This window comes from Apis cerana, linkage group LG1 (genome assembly GCF_029169275.1).
Source record: "Apis cerana isolate GH-2021 linkage group LG1, AcerK_1.0, whole genome shotgun sequence".
In the NCBI taxonomy this organism is placed as follows: domain Eukaryota; kingdom Metazoa; phylum Arthropoda; class Insecta; order Hymenoptera; family Apidae; genus Apis; species Apis cerana.
Genome location: NC_083852.1, coordinates 21,241,634 through 21,261,426, shown reverse-complemented (window position 1 = coordinate 21,261,426; position 19,793 = coordinate 21,241,634). Strand labels below are relative to the sequence as shown.

General features: G+C 35.9%; 3 protein-coding genes across 13 annotated transcripts in view; 1 reads left to right on the top strand and 2 right to left on the bottom strand.

The window, feature by feature from the left end:
- Positions 1-17,972, top strand: part of LOC108002428 (proto-oncogene tyrosine-protein kinase ROS) — a 26,672-nt gene extending 8,700 nt beyond the window's left edge. For 4 of the 10 annotated variants that reach the window (XM_028669053.2, XM_062070825.1, XM_062070826.1 and 1 more), the window contains 20 exons: positions 259-318; positions 4,992-5,051; positions 5,278-5,368; positions 6,761-6,993; positions 7,082-7,321; positions 7,945-8,092; positions 8,167-8,663; positions 8,777-9,066; positions 9,143-9,499; positions 9,604-9,907; positions 9,989-10,312; positions 10,400-11,001; positions 11,073-11,711; positions 11,801-13,200; positions 13,280-13,702; positions 13,828-14,051; positions 14,125-14,595; positions 14,679-15,039; positions 15,696-15,749; positions 15,884-17,972. In XM_028669053.2, the coding sequence (XP_028524854.1) occupies positions 259-318; positions 4,992-5,051; positions 5,278-5,368; positions 6,761-6,993; positions 7,082-7,321; positions 7,945-8,092; positions 8,167-8,663; positions 8,777-9,066; positions 9,143-9,499; positions 9,604-9,907; positions 9,989-10,312; positions 10,400-11,001; positions 11,073-11,711; positions 11,801-13,200; positions 13,280-13,702; positions 13,828-14,051; positions 14,125-14,595; positions 14,679-15,039; positions 15,696-15,749; positions 15,884-16,758 (7,653 nt within the window). In that variant the 3' untranslated portion in view covers positions 16,759-17,972. The remainder of the gene's footprint in view (positions 1-258; positions 319-4,991; positions 5,052-5,277; positions 5,369-6,760; positions 6,994-7,081; positions 7,322-7,944; positions 8,093-8,166; positions 8,664-8,776; positions 9,067-9,142; positions 9,500-9,603; positions 9,908-9,988; positions 10,313-10,399; positions 11,002-11,072; positions 11,712-11,800; positions 13,201-13,279; positions 13,703-13,827; positions 14,052-14,124; positions 14,596-14,678; positions 15,040-15,695; positions 15,750-15,883) is intronic. The other 6 variants (XM_017064113.3, XM_017064110.3, XM_062070830.1 and 3 more) reach the window with 6 other exon arrangements.
- On the bottom strand, positions 3,409-6,753 carry LOC108002429 (cAMP-dependent protein kinase catalytic subunit 1-like). The gene has a single exon (XM_017064114.3). The coding sequence runs from the start codon at positions 6,575-6,577 to the stop codon at positions 5,483-5,485; it is 1,095 nt and encodes a 364-aa protein (XP_016919603.1). The 5' UTR covers positions 6,578-6,753; the 3' UTR covers positions 3,409-5,482.
- LOC108002434 (smad nuclear interacting protein 1) lies at positions 17,941-19,793 on the bottom strand. Of its 2 annotated transcripts, none has more exons than XM_017064120.3 (3): positions 19,657-19,793; positions 18,334-19,480; positions 17,941-18,241 (listed from the first exon to the last, which is right to left on the bottom strand). In XM_017064120.3, the coding sequence occupies exon 2, from the start codon at positions 19,387-19,389 to the stop codon at positions 18,334-18,336; it is 1,056 nt and encodes a 351-aa protein (XP_016919609.1). In that variant the 5' UTR covers positions 19,390-19,480; positions 19,657-19,793; the 3' UTR covers positions 17,941-18,241. The 2 variants fall into 2 exon arrangements, with proteins under 2 accessions (XP_016919609.1, XP_016919608.1); XM_017064119.3 differs by having other exon boundaries at positions 19,581-19,738.

Sequence of the window (19,793 nt, the reverse complement as noted above, 5' to 3'; positions counted from 1 at the left end):
CCAGTACCCCGTAACAAGGGGATGTGAAGCCATGCGTACCGCTATGGGAATTTTCGGAGTCAACAAGTCCCCAACGCATATTTAATTAACGATCGTATTTATTCAAAAATATTATATCACCTGTTTATGAATATAAATCGCGTGAACTAACGTTTGCACATCTGTCGCTAACCGTGAAATACATTTTGCATGCTTTTTTTTTTTTGAAAAATATTAGATAAAAGAGACGGTAATTAAATTCATGTTTTTTTTTTCCAGAATCGAACGGACGATTCAAGCTCGGAGGTAGGATGCGGTGTGCGATGCAAAATCGACCAAGTAAGTGATTTAAAACTTGCTCATCGATGATGCTTAAATAGATCCATATAGATATCGTTGAACGCTGACGAATTAACATTTTTCGGAAACTCTTCTTCGATTATCGGGCAAAGACTGGAGTCTTAAGTTCATATGATAATGAGGATAATTTTCGCATCTGTCGCGAATTTAAAGTTCGTCGGGAACATTGTCGAACGTTTATTAACATAGGCGAACGTCGGAGACGAAAATAAAGGGACGCCGGTCCCCTGGCACAATGAAAGTACTTCCGCTGCCGTCCCCGGGGGTGCTTGTTCGGTAGTGAGACGGTAAATGACAAATAAAAACAAAGTCAGGTCCTTTGCCTCTCCTCTCTCTCTTCTCTCTTTCCGAGTGTATATACGTAGCCAAAGGCAATGAATGGATAAACGTATATACGTATTACGCGTACGAATGAAAGAATGGCCGGGCTCGTACGGCTTCGTAACTTTAAATTGGATCGCGTACAAGTGCGGCCTATGGCGGATGTCGCCAAATTACCGTGTGACTCCGGATTCGCTCTCTCTGTTTACCCATCTCTTTCCGCTTCTCCGCTTCTGTCTGTCTCCCGTTTCACCCTGTTGCGGAAATCCATGTAGAACCGTGAATCCGACAATGTTTTTTTCACACCTTAATGTGATTTCGCTTAATTACCGGTTATAGTTAAGAGAGCTACGCACAGGACAAAATCTAACGTCTTATATGTTATCGAAAAAGAAGATGAATTAACCGAGAGTTGACTGAGATCGCAGGGGATCGTTAGTTAGAAAATTTCAAAGCCCAAGTTTCCCTTGGAACACAGGGAAAAGATCCGGGGATAAGAAACCGGGAAAGGATCCGCCCTGTGGCCGGAAGGATATCCAGCAACGCGTGTCTCCAGGCTAGGAAACGAGAACCGCAATTAATGCGCCGAAAAGGATAAAAGGGCCTACGATACGTTTAATTATCGCGTGCCATCGAAAAAAAAGGGCAAAGAGGAACGCGGCCATTAAGTACTCTGTCCCTTCCTCGTCGCGAGGATGTTATATTTTATTGTGCTCGATCGCGTGCATTTTTTCCTCTTTTTTTTTTTTTAAATAACTTGATGGCAAGGTTGCGTGCTAGCGAGCTGAAAAGCCTCGAATACCACAGGTTGATACGCGAATTGAGCTCGAAACGATTCCCTCCCTCGCCTCGTTTCACGGTTCGTACGTTGCAGTAACGCGCGCGAATAACGGTTAGGCTCGCGGCCGACACGATTCAAAAGGAAGATGCTCTACTTTTTGCTAAACGCAACCCTAATTGCCTTCCTCCGTTAATCCAACAAATTTGCCCGCAACTAGCCGTTAAACTTTGCCTCGATTTACTCGCGTGCTCCCCTTTTTCTCCTTTACGTAATTTTAAAAGAGAGAATGGATGCGAGAGAATTATAAACTCGCGCACGATACGATGAATTTTTTACGGACATAATTTTGATTGGACAAATTCGTGTGCACCGGGCTTGGCTTTGACGCTTCTTCCGGCAATTTCACGGATCGATTGCACGGCAAACCGATATCCGTGTAATTTCTTTTGTACGAAACGTTACGTTGTATGTATTTATATATATATTGATGGTGCAATATGTAATACGAAAATATAATATCGTAAGAAAATATAAGATATTCTATATATGATTGAGCGCTGACAAATAAGAGTATAGCAAGTGAGGACTTCTTACTCAATCTTCTTTGGCGAAAACATATCTGACAGATTTTACCCATTCGAGTGTGTTTGTAAAGTAGCAGACCACCAGCACCCGGGATCTCCGTGACAAATCGCACACTTGACATTGACTACCGCCAGTTTCCCTCCTTCTTCTCCACATCTTTCCTCGATCCAATAAACAATTTATCGTAAACGATGGTCTCCTATTTTCTTTTTTTTTAAATTAATAGAAATTAACGTTAGTCGAGATACGGAAGCGTAAATCTTCAAGATTCCCCGTGATTAACATCTTACGTCGCTCCTATGCACGGTGCACAATCGGTGAACGGGGGGTTGAAGCGAAACGAGGAGAGAACGAATAGATCCTCGTTCGTGGTAGAATGAAGATCTACGATCTAGGGGAGTTGAGTGGAGCGAGGGCCAGACCGGGGCGTAATGTGTGTTGAGGTTTTAATGAGGAAGTGAGAAATTAGCAGGCGCAGCGTCGAACCGATGCGCCTCAGCTGTTTTTCCACTGTCTGATAGTTTTGTCAACCCCCATCACGCGACGGCCCAACCTCGAAACGGACAAAAATTATGATCGTTTAACGAGGTGAGCCGAATTCGAAATACGGCGATATACGATATACGAATAGTGGCCACCAAGAAGGGGAAAGAAATAGTCGAAGGAACGTTTCGTGCGAACTAATTGAAAAAGGGGGATCGTGGGGCTGATATGGGCACGGAGCAATGAAACGTCAAGAGAAATATGATTAATTAAGACGTTAAAAATTATCGTCGTTAGGGTAGACGTCCACAACTATCGTGCATTGCCGAGATAAATGCTCGTTCGACACTTCTTCTTCTTCTTTTTCTTTTAAAGGCGTGTGCGTTTTTAATTTCTTTCTTTTTTTTTTATATAGTATATATATATATCACTCATTTTCCTTTCTTTTCGATTAAGATGGATCGATCGTATCTTCTCGGAATTCTCGAATAATAGTTCGAAAAAAAAGCGATTCGTTCCGTTCGTTTTGATAGATCGATTTGTTGCAATCATTGCTGAATCGTTCGAAGCAGTCGAATCGAATTGCCACCAAATGTTTATTAATAACTTATTTATCTAATACTGGAGGTCCCTTTCGTTCTAGACTTTTCAGACCATTTGACCTGTGATACCCTCCAATACCATCGTAATCGTATACACATACATACACATATATGTATGTATACATAATAATTATTGACCAGTCGCGCGAAACGAGATTTAATCAATGTTTCGAACGGTTGTTTCCCTTTCTTCGTTTTTTCTTTTCTTTTCTTTTTTTTTTTTTTTTTTTTTTTTAGATTATTGAATTTAAGGTTAAAATGTTAAAATTCTTATAAAAGAAAACAAAGTGATATTTCGTAACATTTTTTATTACAACTTTATTACTGTTCCATATTTCTGTTCCTTTCCAGATACTATTATATTTCGAATAAAAAGCAAATATCCAATTTTATTTATAAAATTGATTTCGAAATGATAAAACTGTTGGTTAACGTGCAGGTGCATGGCTAATCCTCAGTAGAATTAATCTTTCTATAGCGAGCTTATTATTCTAAAATGTCAAGAGGGTATCATTTATATGCGGCGCCTCTCCAATGCGGCAGAGTGTCGATCAGTCTGACAATTGGTAAATGGCTCTCTTGTATCTCGAGATACGATGTTGAAATAACGATTTTACGAGGTGCAGCAGCTGTTATACACGATGCAGTTACTGGTAATAAGAGCCTACCTAAGGATTTCGATTTTCATCGAAAACTCGATCAGATATCAATTATCTTTCGTAGAGAAATTAAAAATATATATTAGAAATAAAATATACGGATTCATCTGGTCGAAAAAGAAGCAATTATAAAAACGACGATCGAAAATGAACTGGAAAGTCTAGACAAAACTATTATAAACTTGTTCTTCCTGAAGTTCTTGAAACCATTGAACATGCCATATCGGTCTTGTGTATTTACATTTCGTCAAGCACGCTTCCTTTCAAGATGTTCTCAAGGAAACGAGTCTTGCAAGATATTTCCAGTTCGTCAGTCGATTCGGCAACCGGATGGAATTTTTGTTTATCCTCTCCACAAACTCGTACCCTCGTCGAAAATGCAACGATCGACGTGATTCGATTTATTATTAAATAAGATCGCTGCGAAACGGGTTAATAAATAAATCAAATAATGACGAGTAATTTTCTAAAACGTGATAACATTGGTGATCTTCGTTTATCGCGAAAAAAAAGCGATATTAAGCTCAAGGAACGTATCAGGCGCCTGAGCGTAAAAAATTTCGATCACGATTTCCATCGCAAATAAGCACGCGCGTTCTTGATTCTTCGTGTTCTTAAGCTCTCTTCCTCGTCCTCTTCTTTTCCATCTTCTTCGACCGGCTTGTTGTCGCCGACAAATGCCCACATCCTCTCGCGCAGAAAGTTAATGCGTTAAACTTCGGTTCGCAAATCCATGCTCGGCACGAACCGACCGGCTGTCTTATGAACGTGGGTGTCACTTGAGGCACGTGCCTCGTACCGTCCATCTTTTAAAATACGACAACCAGATGTTCCAGTTAGTATACTTCAATGCCAAAATTATGCAGCGTGCCATCATTTCTTCGTTTCTCGATTCGATCATCCGATCTATCGAAAATTAGATCAAGTGGAAATGCTAATTCTTTGCATAAACGTTTGCATTTTTATTTTTGCATTTATATTATATATATAAGCCGAATATATGTATAAGTTAAAAATGAATGTTTAACAGTTTAAAATAAATCTGTAATTGTTAATCACGAATTTATTGAATTATATATTCCATGTTTTTACAAATTGTTCAATCGCAAGCTTATATGCTTGTTCAACTTGTGATACAGTGTTTCTACAATGGGAAAAATTGGCGCGTAACAAATATTGTGTGGTACAATCTAATGCGTGCATTTATTCCGTTTGTTCCAGTGCACAAAAGGGTGTGGAGCGTGGCAACGAGCACTCGATACGAGTTGTCAAGCTGTTTGCGTTAGTATAAATTAAAATAATATGGTAATATTAGTGTATATCAAAACATTAATTATAGTATACGTTCAAACAATAAAACAATATGGTACAGTATAAAACAAATTATTTCTAATTCTAATGTTAAATGTCACTTTTCTTTTCATTATTCTATCTATTCTGTTATATTATCATTTCACTGAACGCAATAATACATCGATCCTAATACGTCAATTTTATTATTTTGTAGAATGGAACCCAAGAATTGCTACCACCCAAAGAATTGTATTGTGTTCTGGGTTGTCACGATGCCCTAAATCGTTACTTTCAACAATTAAAAGGTAATATACACTTTATTATATTGTAATGAACGATTCCTCAAAATATTTTCATAAAGATACTTCCTCTTTAGCATCTCTTTTTGATACGCGTCATCTTTAAATCACGGTTTTCGATCAAAATTTCTCGAATTCTTTAGCGTAACGATCTATCGTGGCCACTTTTAATGGTTCCTCATCGTAATAATCGAAGTTGCTAGTGTCATCAGGCGATATGCATTTCGGTACAAAACTAGGTAATATCTTTTGATTATACAAATCTAACCATTTGATCGGCTGAAACCATTTGTGGCTTTTGATATCCATGCTACCAGATTTCAAATTACCGTATCTCTTTGTAAGATCTACTTGCAGTATGTTCTTCAAAATGTCTCTTAATTCTTCGCCGAAATGATGAGCGAATTTGTATTTACCAGCGACGATCTTCTCGTATATTTTCATCGGGTCTCGCGAATAGAATGGCGGATAACCAGCATTCATCTCGTAAATTAAAACACCAAAGCTCCACCAATCGACAGATTTGCCGTATCCTTTCGACAATATAACTTCCGGTGCGAGATATTCAGGAGTACCGCAAAGAGTCCATGTTCTACCGTTGATCATTTTACAGAATCCAAAGTCCGTTATTTTGAGATAACCCGTATTCTGAATTAAAATATTTTCTGGTTTCAAATCCCTGTAAACCAGGCTACAATGATGAAGATATTCCAACGCAAGGGCAACTTGGGCGGCATAGAATCGTGCCAGATTTTCCTCGAACTTTCCCATTCGTCTTAAATGCGTGAACATTTCTCCACCACTGATATACGGTAACACCATGTACACGTACGAATTGTCTTTGAAACAGAATTCCATGAAGACGATAAACGGGAATCTGACGCATTCCAATATCCTCTTTTCGTTGTACGTATGATCCACCTGCTTCAATTTCACGAGTTTCGATTTATCCAAGATTTTCATAGCGTGGAAAGTTTCAGAAGTTTTATATTTCACGAGTATGACACGTCCGAACGCACCGGTTCCAATTGTTCGAAATCGTTCGAAATCGTTTAGATTAACGTTATCGATTTTGTTAACCTTCCATCTCTCAAAGAACGAAACTTTCAGTTCGTCGAGTATTTTCTTATATTCCGCGAAATTATCGAAATTATCATCCTCCTTCACATCATTCAAAAATAATTCGTGATCGAGTTTATGATTTTCAAATTCCATTAAAAATTCCACGCAAATTAAATAATGTTAATAGACAATAATATGGTTATGTTATGGATTGACGGTCGCGAATAGGGAACAACAATATCGCAATATCGATATTCGATTTTTGTCTAATTTACATGTGATAATCAAATATACGACGCAACAACGATACTGATATCTATCGATGCTCGTTATCAGCGGAAATAGGTATTCCATCGGCACCAGCACTGGTAGCTGACTCGTTGACCGCGACTTCGTTGCGTCTCGAATGGAAAGGAATAGACATCGAGAAACGTGGCGGAGGCATTTCGTACTTAGTGCAATGGAGGTACGAAGAATTGGCCGAGACATGGCAATATTGTAGAAACCAATCGTGGGGTGAGGATGATCAGATTTTGGTCGAGAATTTGCAGCCGTATACAAAGTACAGGGTAAGTAAGTTCTCTATTTGATCTATTAATAATATGTGTACTCTGCGTTATTGTCATTATTTACATTGCTTCATTCGTTGAATTACAGTTTCGCGTAGCGTTACTTTTAAAATCGTCTCAGCACAATCCCGAGCCCATCGTCTCCGCTCCAAGCGTCGTGATACGAACGCTGGCGGCCGGTTTACCAACCTCAGCACCGGTAATTGTAAGAGCGGTGGCAGTAGACAGTTGCCGCGCGTCTGTGTCTTGGGAACCGGGCCCTTTTCCCAACGGGCCACTTTTGTCTTATGTCCTGCGTCTGCAAGGGGCTGATCACTCCCAGCTTAAGGTATACGCCACGCCAGAACTACAATAATGCAAACGATACTCTCATCGATCGTTCGTTTCTTCTTTTGAAATCTTTTTGTCGTCGCGCGTAGTTATCTATTACTATTGCGCAAAGTGCATTATTCTATTCACGAGTCAAAGCCTATTCTCTTTAAGCTGTTATGATCATTATTTAGCACATCGATATAAAGTCGATTGCTCTTTTCTCTTCTTTCTAACTGTCGTAGCAAAAAGCACTGTCCGAAATAGCAACTGGTTCTTCAAGGCTGCACACTTTCCCCCAAATATAATGGAAAAGCAAGCATGTTTGGAACGTATGCATGTTTTCTTCGATTTTAATCTTTTTAAATTATAGAATAATATTTATAATGTTGATACTGCCTGCTGATTACGATTAACCATAGTTTTTTAAATTTTGTGAAATTATTTATACCTACATATTATACATGATCCCGATAACATCAGTTTGTTAACTTGTAAGAACCAGATCTCTCACGAAATACGTTTCTGGCATGGCGTTTCTCTTCCTATTCGCATACCAATTGTACATGTCCAACGAGGGATCGAAAGGGAAAGATACTTTGACAGTGATTTGATTAATATTGTTTTATAATCGATCGACAGGATATACCAGCATCGGAGAACACGGATCACTACATGTTCCAAAATCTTGAATCGAACAAGAATTATTCCATTAGCGTGACTATGAGAAATGGAGTTGGCGAGGGACCACCTGCGGTAACTTACATCATGACAACTCCAGAACCGGCTGGTACGTCTCATCGAATTAAACTTTCAAATGATCATTATCCAAAGGGGATGTTAAAAATATTCTTCGTGTTCCAGTGAAAGACACGCAACAACCTATTTTAATTCTTGGTGGTCAGCACGTGGTTGCGAAACAGAACGCGGATATGTTGGACGATCCCACTGTGGTTTACGAAAACACGAGCACGATTCGAGGAGTGGCGATTCACGTAGCCTCCGCGCAGCTTTTCATTTCCGATTCTTTGGGATACGTGTACAGAACGTCAATCGCGAAACGAACGATACCCACGGTGATACTTAGTCCCAGTCAAGTGAACTTCAAGCCTCTCAGTCTATCCGTTGATTGGTTAAATCTTCACCTGTACATTTTGGGCGAGGTGAAACACGCGACCACTGTTTGGCAGATTGCTAGATGCAATTTAGACGGAAGAGGTTTGACAGTAGCCGTGGCTGGTTTCTTAACGCGACCCACACACATCGAGGTAGACCCTTACAACGGTTACTTGTTCTGGGTCACCAGAGGCGGTTTATATCGATTAGATCTGGCTGACATAAGTAATGGAGTGAAGCACGAGGTACGTTTTCAACCTATACGTGATGAAAAAATTGATTTCTATCTGGCAATGTTCATCCAATTTGCTTCCACCACTCAATTCAATTGTAAATGACTTTAGATCAATTTTCGCAGGTTCAGCCATATTTGATTCTGGAAGACGCCGATTTAGGAGCATTCACCGTCGATCATACGAACTTTCGTTTATTGGTTCCCCATCATATTCAAAACACCGTAATATCTGTCTCTTTGGATGGTCGCGAAGTTTTAAATCTTCGCGCCAATACGCAGCAACCGAAATTCAAAAACGTGGTCTCCTTGGCTATGGCGAACGGTTTGTTTTATTGGACGAACGGGGAAGAAGTATTGATAGAAGGATACCATTCGGGACAAAATAGATATTTTCACAATGCTTATCCAGATAGGTGCGAAAGTTCATTCTTATTCGGTCAACGTCGATATCGTATACGGGACGCTTGAACGAACGTTTCTTCCTTCCAGATTGAACGGTTCATTTGTCAGTGTCAATGTACTTATGAATGCGAGCCAGCCCGTTCCTGTCCCCGTAAATCCTCCTACAGGCGTGCAAGCTGTGTTGGGGGTGGAGAGAGCGAAAGTTTCCTGGCAAGCGCCTCATCTTTTGGGCGGTCAGGGGAAAGGCGCTTGGCAGAATTGGTCTTACGAATTGGAGATCAAAGACGAGTCTACCGGGGAGACGATCCATCAGAAAGATATCGCTAGCTCGTCTCATACTGTGCATAATCTTCGAGAGAAATCAGAATACTCGATTAAAGCGGCAGCTTACACGAGCGCTGGCAGAGGACCGTGGTCCACCGAGTTCAGGGGTCGAACATTGAGGTAAAATTAATCAAATCATTTAAAATTTGTTTCTTCTTCTTCACAAAAAGAACACGTTTGATCGATATTCACTTATGATTAATCATTTTTGATTAATTTTCCAGAGACGGATCGCACGCGTCCATATTGTGGTCCGCGAACGAAGGTCTCTTAAGGAGCGATGTAACTGGAGAAAATATCGATACTTTGATATACAAAGCGAGTTTGAAAGAAGCGGAGGTTGATTATCATATTGTTGATGTCAGTTGGTACAAAGATGTACTTTACATCGTAGGAAATAATTCTGCATTGTATCGTTACAACATCACGAGTCATCAAAAGATGAAGATGAATATTCATTCTGTCGGGAGCGTTGCCGTCGACTGGATATCGAAAAAATTGTATTGGGCTAATCCAAAGCAACAAATTGTAAATCAAATAATTATATTTTAATCTTATTAATCAGATAATATTTTAATCAATATTAATTCATCTATATTTCTCGTTTAGATAACAAGAGCTAATTTAAATGGATCTCATCAAGAACCCATGTCGATTCTGGCCATCGTTAAAGAATTAATGATCGATTCTTTGGAAGCGTATCTATATTGGTCGACAGGCCATGCTGTTGAAGTAGCTCGTCTAAACGGACAGGACAGAAGATATTATCACTCGGATGAAATATTCAATGGAAAACAAGTGATGGGGTTAACATTGGACACAGAAAACAGATTCGTTTATTGGATCGTTCGGAGTTACGAAAGTGGATCTATTGTTTATCGAGCACCAACGTCTGAGAGGATTTCTATGAGCCACAAAATCGTACCTGAAAAGGTTTTTATCGTTAAATTATATTTCAAATAAATTTTATGAAAAAGAAAGAACTATAACAATATTTTTTCTTTGATATTATCTTTTAAGATCTCTGCTCTGCAACATCCAAACATGCAAGGTCCTTTATGCTACTTCTCAGAACATCTTCTGTGGCTTCAAGACGATCGGAATGCGGTGATAGGCGATCTGTCTGGCCAAAACACGGCTATAATAAATGGTATCACTTTATCGGGCCTCCACATGGTAGCTATCATGGATCCGGCACTCCATCAATATCCGAAGAACTTTACATCCGAGACCGTAACGGTATTACCCAACGCCGTTAATTATGACAGTATTAGGGTGGAAGGAACATGGAGAAACTTCAACATATCCTGGGACCCGGTGGAGAACATCAATTATGGGACTGTGTTTTATGAAGTGAAATTTGCGGATTATATCAACACCAATTCAAATCCAGAGATAACAACGGAAACATCGATGCCTTACAATAATTCCGAACAGATTTTGCCTTATTCGGTTCTCGAAGTCTCTGTAAAAGCGTTTACGTATTGGGAAACGGCTCATCATACGAGGAAGATATTGAGATCACCGCAGAGTGTTCCGAGTCAACCAACTAATTCCAGAGCATTTATAGAATTCCATAAGGAACCGTTGAGCGAAAACATTGATATATTTGCGATATTTAGGTAAGTGATGAAGATATTTATCGTAGTTAGTAAAATTTATTTATTTCAAATGATTGATGATTGGTTTACAGATGGGATCAACCCGAGTTCACGAATGGTCTGATCACAGGATATACGGTACAATGTTGGTTCAAGAACCACAACGTCGAGATACAAATCTGCGATCAATCGCTTATTCCATCCACATTGTTAGAGTACACCGTTCAAAATCTCTTGCCAAATATGACATATTATTTTCAAGTTCGAGCTCATACGAAAATTGGCGCGGGATTGTACACAGACGTGATCAACATTTCCACGATATACGAAAATCCGGTGCCACAATTGTTGGTCGCTACAGTGGACGCGGTCAGAATATCCGATTTAGATCAGGAAGTGAACTATACGATTACTCGACATATCGCGGCCGAGGTTACTTATCTGGCAGCAGAGAGCAAGATTTATTGGATCAACGAAATGAGGGAACTGGTAACATCGGATTTGAATGGATCAAATGCTACTAAAATGTTGGCATTAAACAATAGTGCACTTAGCATAACTGTCGATTGGGTTGCGAGGCATCTTTACTGGTCTGAGTTGAGTTATAGAGAAAATGGCGGACGCATTATGAAATTAGACTTGACCATGTGGCAAGTTGGAATTCTCAAGTACGAAAGTATCGTCACGTCGAGCAGACGTATCGTAAATCTTGATATATTACCATCCACAGGGTAGCTATTTTTACAGAATCTTTTTCAACCTTTAAGTCTTTATCTCTATCCTTTAAATTTATTTTATAATCTGATTTAATCTATTACAGATCATTGTATTGGATAGAGACTAAAAAAGATGGCGGGATAATAATGCGATCTAATTTAGACGGGAGAGACATTCAACCGTTCTTCAATTATATAGATGATTGTTCCTGTCCTTACAGACCGTCCGTCAGTCCGGTGATGACCATCGACAGTACCAATTTTCAGAAACCGGTCATGTATTGGATTTCGTTAGAAGGTCACTTAAATATCGCCGATATCGATGGTTGTGCATGTAATTTGATAGCAAGCGCGAGTTTCAATAAAGGATTACCGCCAAAATCGTTAACGGTCGATAAGATGAATATTTATTGGTCCAACATCGCGGAAGATCAGATTTACTTTGTAAATAAAAAATATCCCGATGACGCGGAGATCAGACACTTCTATTTGCCATTCGTACGAAGTATTAAAGCCCTTGGAAAATCCTTGCAAACCTATCCGATCGCGAACTGTTTGATCCCTCATCGAGTATTCTACAATGTGGAAGAAATGAAAAAATCGGCAAACAGTATTACCGTCAGACTTCCCGACCCTGTTCCACAATTCGGTTGCGAAAGATACAGTTTGCCCACCACATTGTACACGATATACGTATCTCAGTGTTTAGAAAATGATCCTAATATGTGCGAGAACGGCGACAGGATAAAATTACAAACTTACAAGAAAGAATACGAAATAAAGGATTTGAAGCCTTTTACGAACTATGGATTGAAACTGGCTTTGAGTAATTATTATACCAATTTGGAATCGATGAGCTTAGAATTTGGTTCCGGTGTTGTGTTACAAACCGAAGCAGGAGCACCTACGGCCCCAGAAAACGTAACTGTCGAAGCGCTCACGCCAACCTTGGCCATTGTATATTGGATGCCGCCAAAAATATTAAACGCTCCAGCAGTGAGATACGAAGTGCATTGGAGATTGGTTCGATTAATAAATGGGGCACGACAGAAGGGAGAGTTTATAAAGGGTACAGAGCGTACTACGGACGGTAGATACTTCACCATGTTAGAACCGTGGTTACCCGATCAAGAATATCTGGTGTTCGTCCGTGCTTATCCCACTCACGTCAACGATGTTTACAGTGAAAGTTCAAGTCAAGTAGTTAAAATGTATCCGGAACCCAATAATTTAACTTTAACTGGAGTTAGCGTAAATAGCTTGAACGTATCTTGGATACCAACGATCAACTTGATGGTCAGATATACGTTAGAGTATAAAGATGTTGCCATGGAAGATTGGCAAGTGGCGAACGATTTCAAGGTGGATAAGGACAGAGTGACGTATTTTATCAAGAAATTGCAACCTCGAACTTTGTACAAATTTCACTTACTTCTGAGATATCCTAATTACAAGAAGGATTTCGTGTGGCCAACTGATGGAAGATTCACTTTTCAAACTTTAGGTAATAAACTTCGATTTTAACTTTAACCTCGTTGCTTTCTTTACAATGATACATCGTTTCGAATTCACTTGGAAAATAGGTGATGTACCGAGTGCTCCTGGTATGCCTACCGTAACCAAACTTCGTAATTCAGTCTACCAATTGAATTGGAAACCGGCACAAGCTCATGGTTCGCAAATCACGTTATATCGTGTCGAAGGGATGAAAATCAATGAGATTAACGAGCAAATAGACTCGACTGGGAACGCAAGTTGGAAGCTGTATTACAATGGTACAGACAATTACTGGATAATCACAGGAGACATGGATGACAAGTATAGATTTCGAGTTCAAGCTAGGAACGCATACGGTTTCGGTGGTTGGAGCAGATCCAGTCCGATCATTGATTTAACCGAAGCTACTGGAGGTATATTAGCGGCTCAACAACATCTTGGTTTAGTGTTGGGACTTAGCGTCCCTGTTATCATTATTATGCTCATTTGCTCCTGTTATTTCCTTTGCCGTAAGTGTATGATAATTACAAATAAAGTATATATTCTTTAACGTTTAAAGTAATTCTTATTTAAATTTATAAATCGTATTGACACTACTGTACTGTAAAAGATAAGTTCTTTTTTTGTAATCCAGCAGTGTACCGACAACGCAAAGAAGATAAAAAGGCGGTCTTACCTCCATTAGTAAGCGATGTCGAATTAGCAACACTTCGAGAGATACCACGTGGAAATTTTGTTCAATCCAACGCGTTATACGCGTCTACGTTGCAAAACGATTCGGACGATTCTACTCTTCCTAAAATTAGAAGGGAACAAATAACATTAGCGAAATTTTTGGGTAGTGGAGCTTTTGGAGAAGTAAGTGATAAATTATAAATACTTCACGAAATTGTAAAACTGTATCATTATTGTAAATGTCAAAATCTTATAGGTATTTCAAGGAAATGCGAAGGATTTGGAAAGGCCAGGAATAACACCAGTCGCAATTAAAACGCTTCGAAAAGGAGCTTCGGCTCAAGAAAAGACAGAATTCCTTCAGGAAGCTAGACTCATGAGTCATTTTCGACATAAACATGTACTCAGACTTTTAGGAGTTTGCTTAGATACGGATCCACCGTTATTAGTATTGGAACTAATGGAAGCTGGGGACTTATTGAGTTATTTAAGGGCAAGTCGATCTCTGCAACCTTCGGATTCACACGCGTTACGATTGCAAGATTTACTTGCCATGTGTGAAGATGTAGCAAGAGGATGCCGTTATTTAGAAGAGCTTCATTTTGTACATAGAGATCTTGCGTGTAGAAATTGTTTGGTATCGGCCAAAGATCGAGAGAATCGTGTCGTTAAGATTGGTGACTTTGGACTTGCTAGAGATATATACAAAAACGATTATTATCGAAAAGTAAATATTCTGTCTAATCTTTTAAACTTTTAAACTTATAAAATAAAAAAAAGATAAAACAAATATTTCAATTTCCATCATAGGAAGGAGAAGGATTACTTCCTGTTCGATGGATGGCACCTGAATCTTTAGTAGATGGTGTATTTACCTCGCAGAGTGATGTTTGGGCATTTGGTGTATTAATGTGGGAAATTACGTCGTTGGGCCAACAACCGTATCCTGCCAGAACAAATATTGAAGTATTGCATCATGTACGTGCAGGTGGAAGGTTATCCAAACCTTTGAATTGTCCACTCGCGTTACATCAACTCATGTTGCGTTGTTGGAGTGATGTTGATACCCGACCAAGTTTTAAAGTTTGTCTAGAAAATATAGTTAGTCTTCGAAGTACTATAGAGGATGCGCAATTAAATCCAGTTGCTAGTTATTACTTATCTAGAAGGGGTAAGTTCCTATTATATATAGATATTTGCATTATATGACTCTCTGGCATGGAATATAAATCTACATTTTTTTTCAAATATATTAATTGCCAATTGAGCAAACACATTTTAGCTTATAAGATTTCAAATCGCTTATTAGAATGGTTCTTACAAAATTCAATGTTACGTTTTTTATCTCACTCCTCATATGCATTTCAGTCTATAAAGATATTCATTTATATTAACTTTTTGACATATTTGCAAAATTAAAAGATAAAAGTTTTTATTTTGAATTGGGGAATGATATAAAAAAATTCGCCTAAATATGTTTAATCATTTATGACTAAAACCTTTCCTACCTTTCCTATACAATCCTATACAATCCTATACAATATATATTTATACGATTTTCATAGTTTTATAGTAAAATTTAATTTCTAAATAAGCTAATAACTGCTTTGTTGACTAATAGAATTATCTAATAGATCATAAATGAATGTATTTAAAAAATTTAATTTATTTTTCATATATCATAAAATGAACATATTGTTTCGAACATAATCATGTTCAATAATTATAATTCAATTCGACAAGATGCATCACCATTAAAGTGTTCAATATATAAATTTAACAATTTGCTTGAATATATATTTATCATTGCATGGCTCATGCTTGCAGGCGTCTCTAACATGGCTTACTTTGCTGACGAGAACCAAAATCATAACAATTCAGGTAGGTTCTCTTCGTGAAACTCATCTGTATGTATCCTGCTTTCTCGATCAATGTCTCTATTCTACTCACTCGTTAATTCATATTATTCATAAAATTATCAATTGAAATGTAATAAAATCAATTGATTTTCTCAGGGAATTCATGGAAATCGAGCAGTTCAGAAGGTAGTCGAGATATGCAACCATTCCTTCAGAATTCTCATAATGCAACACCTACTTCACAATCGGGGGAAATGCCAAAATATTTAGAATTATTAGCAGATAACGAAGATATTATTCTAAAAGAAAATTCAACAAATGGATACGAAGTGCCACGGTCAATTCACATATCTGATCAAAATTTAGCCAATACAAATAAAGCTAGTACAAACATAGATGTAAAAAGTAATTTACATTCTGATGCATCGCAAGAACAAAAAGATATCGTTTCGAGTGATATTAAAGAACAATTGGAAAAAAAATGTGATAAAAGATCATCGATATCTAGTTTAAATTTACCGGAACGTAAAAGGGCATCAATCACAAATATGACTGAGAAATGTAATACTTTAGATAGTTCGAAATTAACTAATCCTACTATTAAAGCGATATTAAAAAGAGATTCATTTACGTCATTGACTGATCAACGAAAAAATAAAAGAAACGTAACTGAACGACGGGGATCTGAAATAAGTTTAGAAGGTAGAAGCTCTAGTTCTTTAAGCTCGAATATTAGTTTAGCGCCACCTACTCGACCTAGTTCATCGTTAATTAGTTCACAAAATGTTCTTCCATTAAAGAATTGTATTATTGGAGGAACTGGTGAATCAACTGATAACGTCGCGAAGAATACATTACCGAAAATTCAAAGAACTCATTCAAATTTACAAAGTGGTAAAGCTAATATACCTTTGGTGATAAACAGTGCATTATTAAATTTGTTAAGACAGACTCCAGTTGTTGAAGACAGTAATAATATAGTTACATATACGAACATTAATACAGATGCTGTAAGAGTAAATGGATCGTGAAATTGTTGAAGATGTAATAGATATTATCATTTAAAATATGTTTCTATAACAGAACTGTAATTTTAATAATAATTATATCAAAACTGGAAACATGTATAAAGTTCCATAGCTTTAAACTGCCATATTAATGTATATGTACATATTTTAGATTCAAATATTTGAAATTTATTTTACATAAATTGTGGCAGAAAATCTTTAGTTAGTAATAGGTTTAATTAATAATCAAATAATCAGATTTACTGTTTAGCATCTAAGAAATGAGAATAGTTGTAGAGTATTATATATAATTAATCTGTAATAGTTTTTGATACTATTTTAGTGCAACTAATGTATTTATTTAATGACGCAAAAGTACGATTAAATTTTCACTGTTCATTGTACAAATTTCATATTTAGTGATACTATAGAATATAGCATTAAAATTGATATTCATATTACATTAAGAATTTGTTAAGTTTTACATATAAATATAGTGATTCTTTTTAAAATAGTACAATTAAGATTAAATTTAATATGACTGAACTGATAATTTTTGAAATTTATATTTTAAAATTTCATTATTATTATTTTATTAGCAATAAAATCCAAAGAGTTGTGTAAATATTTTATTAATATAAATTTGATATTTTTTGAATTTCAATAATTTTTTCTATAAAAGTATTAAAATAATATTATAAATATCCATCCAGAGAATTATTATGAAATATAAATGAATATATGAGATATAATAAGAATAAGCCTTAAATTTTCTTTACTTAGAACATTAAAAGACTAAATAGTTTATAAAAATAGAATTGGTAAAAGAATTTATAAATTAAGATACGAACATCAATAAATGCTGATTAATATTTGAAAATTAAATAAAAAAAAATAATTTCATAAATTTTGTATTATATTTTTTAATTCTTTTATTTAAAAAAAATACCTATATATTATATATATATATATATATATATGTCTATATAATATTAGTTACAAATTTTGTGATTTGTAAGTAAAAAAATCAAATTTTGTAAATATTTCTACAAAATTATATTAGAAAATATATACTAAAAAAATAATTTCTACATGAATTTTGTATATTTTATATATACATATCTATATAATATACAAGTACTGTTATAAAGTTGCATACAATATACAAAATTTATTATTTAAGTTGGGTAAATAAAATTCTAAATATAAATGAATAAATTTCATGTATTTCAAAAATTATTTTTTACAATCAATTTTTGTTCCTGATTAGATAAAATGTGATATTTGTGTGTTGACAATTTTTTTTGTTAAAAAAAAATTTCATAAAACAAATATTATATTGTTATTAATACTTTATGTAAGAATTGATTAATTTTTTTATAGTAAGTTTTTTTACTTAAAGACAATCATAACTTAGCCTTACAATTTGTCCTAATAAGTAAATTATATATTCAGATAATATATTTAAAATATTTTATAAGTTCTTAAATATTTTACAAGTAAAATCCTGAAATAAAATATATAAATATTTCTTATAATTCTTAACTTCTAAAAGAAATAAAACGTTTAATAAATATTACAAATTAAAAAATGTAATACCTATGCAGTAGTAGTAACAGTAGTCGCATTTGTAGTTGTTAGGGGAACATCATCGTCTAATGAATCATCTTTACTATGTTCATGTAATAAAACATATTCCCTAGAACTAAATCCAAATCGTACTACATCTCTTTCTAATAATTCATGATATCTTCTTGGTTCCAATTTTACATTATTTACAAATGTACCATTTGCAGATTCTAGATCTATAAGGTAAGGACGAACTCTTCTTCCTTCACCACCACCTTCTTTTTGAAAAGATACTAAACGATATTGTAAAACAGCATGCTGTTTAGAACATGAAGGATGATCTAAAGGAATGTCAGCAACTTTACGGTCTCTTCCCATAAGGTAAGCTGATTGCCTATGTACATATAATGTAGGCAATGCCTTTTCTCCTTTGAAAGGATATAATCTCCATCTACGTTTTGGTTTTCTTGAATCTGGAGGTTCAGAATATTTAATTACTACACCATTAACAGTATTTCTGTCTTCTGTTAATTTTCCAGATAATTCAAAATTTGGTTTCTCTTTTTCTTGTGGCTTTGGTTTAAGTTCTGTTTTAACAATAGGTTTACCCCATTCCGGCGAAGGTTCTTTTTTTACCTTTACCTCTTCAAAATTATTTCTTGTTTCTTTATTTACATTGTCATGTTTCTTAGTATATTCCATTGATTCTCTGTGCTTTTTAGTTTTCTCCTCATAATCTCTATGTCTTGGACGAGATTCTTCTCTTCTTAAAGGTGATCTATCATATCTTCTTCTATCATATTGTCTATCATCTTCCCTCCTTGGATGATCATGTCGACTATCCCTATATGTTCTATCCCGTTCGCCTTGTGATCTATCACGATGTATATCATTATTTTCTCTTCTTACTTCTCTGCTAAATTTGTGAACGTCCCTACCTTCTCTCCTATCTCTGTAACTTTTATTCTTGTTGCACAATTCCTTTCTGTTCGATCGTCTTTCTTGGTTAGGATATTTATGTTTATATCTTTTCCTAGATTTTTCATGACGACTATCGTCACTACTCTCAGAACTGCTGCTCGACATTTTTATATTCAATATAATATAATTCCTTTAACAGAATACTTTCAAATCACTTTTAACATTTTGATATAAAACGATACGAGAGCAAGATAACCTATAAAATAATAATAATACAACTTGTTAAAAACATTTAGTTTGAAACAATTAAAATATTATTAATAAGCAAATATAAAAAATTATACGTTTATTCTTACGTTTTTCAGTTAATATTAAGATATTATATTAATATTAAGACTTTAGATTTCAATGTTTTATAAAAATATTAACTACCTTATTGATGGCAAACGAAACACATGCGTACTCGCAACTATGCGTACCAAACTTAAAATAATAAAATATATCTATATACCGTTATCTATATACCGTTGTATTTTGATAATTCCCTAGTATAAATTCTAGAATATTTA

Coding starts and splice junctions, on each gene's coding strand:
- LOC108002429 (XM_017064114.3), bottom strand. CDS start 6,577: ATGGAATTTGAAAATCATAAACTCGATCACGAATTATTTTTGAATGAT.
- LOC108002434 (XM_017064120.3), bottom strand. CDS start 19,389: ATGTCGAGCAGCAGTTCTGAGAGTAGTGACGATAGTCGTCATGAAAAA.